The 5,741-nt window shown below is 46.5% G+C and overlaps 1 protein-coding gene across 2 annotated transcripts in view; it reads right to left on the reverse strand.

The window, feature by feature from the left end:
• Window positions 1-5,741, reverse strand: part of BNIP1 (BCL2/adenovirus E1B 19kDa interacting protein 1) — a 33,519-nt gene that overhangs the window by 2,316 nt on the left and 25,462 nt on the right. Inside the window, exons 4-5 of one of the 2 annotated variants that reach the window (XM_011987694.1) lie at window positions 3,865-3,966; window positions 2,647-2,765 (exon numbers count right to left, since the gene is read on the reverse strand). In XM_011987694.1, the coding sequence (XP_011843084.1) occupies window positions 2,647-2,765; window positions 3,865-3,966 (221 nt within the window). The remainder of the gene's footprint in view (window positions 1-2,646; window positions 2,766-3,864; window positions 3,967-5,741) is intronic. The other variant, XM_011987695.1, reaches the window with a different exon arrangement.

The following is a 5,741-nucleotide window of genomic DNA, read 5'->3' on the forward strand; positions in this document are numbered from 1 at the left end:
AGTCCCAGCTACTCGGGAGGCTGAGGCAGGAGAATGGCGTGAACCTGGGAGGCGGAGCTTGCAGTGAGCCGAGATGGCGCCACTGCACTCCAGCCTGGGTGGCAGAGCGAGACTCTGTCTCAAAAAAAAAAAAAAGAGAAAAAGGAATGTAAAATATCTCAATAATTTTTAATATTAGTTGTATGTTGAAATCACAATATTTTACATAATGGATTAAATAAACTATCTTATTAAAATTAATTTCTTATGTTTCTTTTTACTTTTTAAAATGTGCCTACTAGAAAATTTAAAGTTCCATATGTGGCTCCTGTTATGTTTCTGCTGGCAGTCCTGGGCTCGAGTTTTTATCCTTCTCTGTGTTGTATGTGTTACCTTTTCACAAAATTAAAAGCTAATAAGTAAATAAGATAAATTATCAGAGGAAACACAGCAGCGTTTTGAAAATGACAGATAAAAGGAGAAAAACAAACACAGAACAGGAATCCTTCTCTGCCCACTTTCTCCACGCCTGCCTGCTGCGATTTCAAAACCCTGAGATCTTGCTAAGTAAAAACCTAATAGGCCTTTCTTTTTAAACTTTATTATTACGGAGAATTTCGAACCATCACAAAGCAGACAGCATGATATCATGAAATGTCATGTGTCCACCACCCATAACTAAGGACCACCAACCTCTGAAATCCTGTCCCCCTCTCCCACAACTCCCAACTCCTGCAATTGTACAGCAAATTCCAGACACCATATTCCTAATAAGCTTTTTGTTTCAAAATTATGGTCCTAGTAGGCTTTTAAATCAAGCTGAATTTGTGAGGCATAAGGAAGGGGTTAAGAACTGTATTCTTCTCTTTTCTTTAATAGCTATCGCTTCTACGAAATGGGCCCCGAGAACACAGGGACCCTCTCAACACCCCAGAAGCCACCAGCATTTGTGTCTCCTTCCCACTCTTAGCAGGGGGTATCCTGTCACCACACCACAGCATAAAAGCCCTGGACTCGGCTGGGCGTAGTGACTCACGCCTGTAATCCCAGCACTTTGGGAGGCCCAGGCGGGCAGATCACGAGGTCAGGAGATAGAGACCATCCTGGCTAACACAGTGAAACCCCGTCTCTACTAAAAATACAAAAAATTAGCCGGGCGTGGTGGCGGCGCCTGCAGTCCCAGCTACTCGGGAGGCTGAGGCAGGAGAATGGAGTGAACCTGAGGGGCGGAGCTTGCAGTGAGCCGAGATGGCACCACTGCACTCCAGCCTGGGCAACAGAGCGAGACTCCGTAAAAAAAAAAAAAAAAAAAAAAAGCCCTGGACTCAGAGGCCAAGTTGTCTCCCTGCTCCCTCTCTCTCCAAGCACACACTGAGAGGAAGCCCCTGGCTGGTTCCGAGCCCAAATGTTCAGGTAAGTTGCAAACCCAAGGAGTGACCTTGGGGTCACCTGCTTGCTTTCCTTTTGCTTCTGCCTATTTGGCACACTGAAAAAAAAAAGTGGTTCAAAATCATAATTTCTAGGGGTGATCATGGTATTGTAGTTACGGGGTTGTTTCTGCTTTTTCCCCAAAGAGTCCCTTATCTTTTAGAGAGCTGTACTGAGATATTTATGGACGATGTCTGGGATTTCCTTCAAAATAATCCAGATGGGGGACGGGCTGAGGGTAGAACTGAAATGAGACTGGCTAGGGTAATGGGCTCAGGGCTCAGGGGATTCAGGATACCATGCTTTCTACTTTTGTCCATGTGTGCAATTTTCCAAAAGTGTTTCAAGGAGTAAACACCCTTTTTCTGTTGTCTTATACCGAAGGACCCTGGAGAGGGCTGATGTCCTTCTGCGTCACAGAGGAGACACTCTGGGAAAACTATTGGAGGAAACCAGATGGCCTCAAGCAGCCTCTCCTGTAGCCTGTGATTCACATCTTTTAAAAGGAACTCATAGGAAAAATAACGTTGGGGAGTATAATTGTAAACTGAGGTCCTAGCAGTCCTACCAGCAGCCGATTCACCAAACATCTCTTAAAGCAACGATTTCCAAACTTGCCAGGCCATATGGGTCCCCAGAGCCCTCACTGAAAATCAGGCTCCCAGGCCCCTTACCCAGCCCTGCCAACACCCTCTCTAGGAGAGGGGCTGGGGACCTCTGCTTTTCACATGGGCCCTTGCAAATGCTCCCCCTGAGGAAACATTGATGGGGGTGTGGGGTCTTCTAGTAAATAGAAATATGGGCCGGGCGCAGTATCTCATGCCTGTAATCCCAGCACTTTGGGAGGCTGAGGCGGGCAGATTACCTGAGGTTGGGAGTTCGAGACCAGCCTGACCAACATGGAGAAACCCTGTCTCTACTAAAAATACAGAATTAGCCGGGCGTAGTGGCGCATGCCTGTAATCCTAGCTACTCGGGAGGCTGAGGCAGGAGAATCGCTTGAACTCCAGCCTGGGCAACAAGAGAGAAACTCCATCTCAAAAAAAAAAGAGAGAAATACAAGTAGCACATCCCACTCTGGATAAGACCACGGTGTCAAGTCATCTCATGAGAGAGAAGCCACCCAAGTCAGTGAACTTCGTGTGGGCTGTGGTGGAGGAGCCCAGAGTGGAGGTGCTGGGACAAGGGCCCTAGAGCAGTGTCTCTGGGAGAAGCTTCCTGCTCCAGGCCCGGCTTTACCTAGAGACTGCATGGCCTCCTCGCTCTGCTGGACCTGCTGGGCCATCATCCTACTGATCCCCATGAGGCTCTCAGTGATGCTACTGGATGTCTGGGCCAGGCTCTCTTTGGTGGTTTTCCTAAAAGTTCAGAGGAAGAGAAAGGGGAGGAATGTCAACAAAAGCCTCCTTGCAAGAAGGCCCCATATCCAAATGAGATCTCATGTTTTACCTATCCAATTAGTATAGATATTTTAAATGATCACATTCAATGCTGGAAAGGGTATGCTGAGACCCACGCCCCTGTGGACTGCTAGTAGGAACATAAACCAGTGCTGCCTTCTGTAAAGCAATTTGCCAACTTAGGAGCCTTGGTAATGTTCATTCCTTTGACTCAATCATCTCATCCCTGGAAATCTCTCCAAAGGAGACATCCAAAATGCAGATAAAGCCTCATGTTCTAAGACGTACCCTGGTGTATTACTTACACTCCTGAAACATTAGAAATGCAAGCACACACAGGGGATTGTATTAACATACAATCTACATACTATGTACTGTCAGAATTAGGCTTAAAAAGTTTTTTTTTTTTTTAAATGAGCAACTCTTGTGCTGAAACAGAAGAATATTAATTTTATATATGGTACAATTTTGACTTTGTAAGAAATGTAGAAGAAGTAAAAATGAGGGAGGGAATATACCAAAATGTTCATGAGTAATAAGATTTGATATTTTCAGCTGGGCACGGTGGCTCACGCCTGTAATCCTAGCACTTTGGGAGGCTGAGGGGGGTGGATCACCTGAGGTCAGGAGTTCAAGACCAGCCGGGCCAACATGGTGAAACCCCGTCTCTACTAAAAATACAAAAAATTAGCTGGGCGCAGTCGCGCGCAACTGTAATCCCAGCTACTCGGGAGGCTGAGGCAGGAGAATCGCTTGAACCCGGGAGGCAGAGGTTGCAGTGAGCCAAGATGGCGCCACTGCACTCCAGCCTGGGCTATAAGAGTGAGACTTCGTCTCAGGGGAAAAAAAAAAAAAATTGATATTTTAATTTTGTAATTCATACTTCACCAATTTACTACAAAAAAGTATGCATTTCTTTCAAACTTAAAAAAAATTACTTATATAATCAAATTAAACACCAAGCTGAAAACAAGAGGGGGTTTCCTACAGTGGGTTGTACACCTTGCCAATTGTTATCTATTATTATCAGAGCCCAGAAAAATAAAAGAATAGGTACCTTTGCCTTAAGAGATCTCCTCCCTGAAGAAGTTCTGCTTTCTCTAGATTGTCGATTGCAATTTTGCAGGTGAGATTAGCTTTCCTCCATGAGGTCTGATTGCTGGAATTGGAAGGTTCATGTGTGAGTGTGTCCACTCCACCAGGCCATAAGTCAGTTCAATTCACAGCACTTCCCACCAACAAAGGCCACCAGGGGGAAGGCCACCATGGGGGAAGGCCACCAGGCACGGCCTTCAGAGCCCATCCCAACTCCTGCCACTTCCTCCCCCTGGTCCCCCAGCAACTGTTCTTGCTCAGGTCCTGATACCCCTTGACCAGACCCTGAAGACCATCACGGGGAGGTTCTGTAGCTGTCCCTCTACCCCTGTCAGCCCAAGGGGCTGTGAACATGGCACTCCTCTGTGCACAGCTCCACAATGGCTGGACTCAGGGAGACATCCAAACTTCCCATATGGGCACACAGGCTCTTCTTCTGTCCTGTTGCCTCTAAGGCTGTACTGCTATGGCCTGTGCATTAGTTGGTGCCATCCCTTGAGAACCATGACTTACTCATCTCCAGTATCTTGAACAACCATTTCTGGCCCTTCAGCTGCTGAGTTAATATAGTTTGTAGGAAATGAAAAATGGTGGCCAGGCACAGTGGTTCACGCCTGTAATTACAGCACTTTGGGAGGCCAAGGTAGGTGGATTGCTTGAGCCCAGGAGTTCGAGACCAGCCTGGGCAACATGGAGAAATCCCATCTCTACCAAAAATACAAAAAATTAGCCAGGCATGGTGGTGGTGCATGCCTGTAGTCCCAGTTACCCAGGAGGCAGAGGAGGGAAGATCACCTGAGCCTGGGAAGTGGAGGTTGCAGTGAGCCGTGATGGTACCACTATACTCCAGCCTGGGTGACAGAGTAAGACCTTGTCTCAAGGAAAAAAAAAACACACACACACACAAAAAAAGCCAATCTTTCAAAATACTTCTTCAAGGTTTGTTGTTCTTTCCGTACTACAGACCAATCACGAACGACAGAAACATGATGGATTAGCAGAGCCCCGACTGACACAGCTGATCTACATTCGTCACTTGCGCTAACTTGTGGGTGATAACGGAAAGTTGGTGAACAGCTTCCTGGAGTTAGAAATATGACAGTTGACCGGGCGCGGTGGCTCACACCTGTAATCCCACTTTGAGAGGCCAAGGCGGGTGGCTCACTTGAGGTCAGGAGTTCGAGACCAGCCTGGCCAACATGGTAAAACCCTGTCTCTACTAAAAATACAAAAATTAGCTGGACATGATGGCAAGTGCCTGTAATCCCAGTTACTCGGGAGGCTGAGGCAGGAGAACCACTTGAACCTGGGAGGCAGAGGTTGCAGTGAGCCAAGATCATGCCACTGTACTCCAACCTGGGCAATGACAGTGAGACTCCATCTCAAAAAAAAAAAAAAGAAATGTGACAATTGTTGATAGACTATGAAAAAGCTAACTGAGTCTAAGAATCAAACTCATACTTCAGAACTCTTATGTAGCCAGCTCAAACCAATCGTGCTAATCTTTGGAAATACTCAAAACTCAAAACACAGAGTACATGAACTGACAGGGTGGTTTTCTAATAGCACCTCTATGCTGAAGGTCTTAATGAGCACCTCCTCCGCCGTTTCACACCTGCCACTTTAAAGAATCCATTACATCTGAAACGGTTTGCAAGGGGGTTCTGCAGGGCCCTGGGATCCTGAGATGAATGAGGGGTCTGTACCTCTCCTCTACCACCGCACATTCATTTGGGAAAAAGACAAGCAAACAGATACTCACTGTATGGTGTGACAAGCATGATGACCCAAGCAAGCACAACTACTGTTTCAACTGCCAAAGTTTTTTGGTTTCTTTTT

This window comes from Mandrillus leucophaeus, unplaced genomic scaffold, assembly GCF_000951045.1.
Source record: "Mandrillus leucophaeus isolate KB7577 unplaced genomic scaffold, Mleu.le_1.0 Scaffold314, whole genome shotgun sequence".
In the NCBI taxonomy this organism is placed as follows: Eukaryota; Metazoa; Chordata; class Mammalia; order Primates; family Cercopithecidae; genus Mandrillus; species Mandrillus leucophaeus.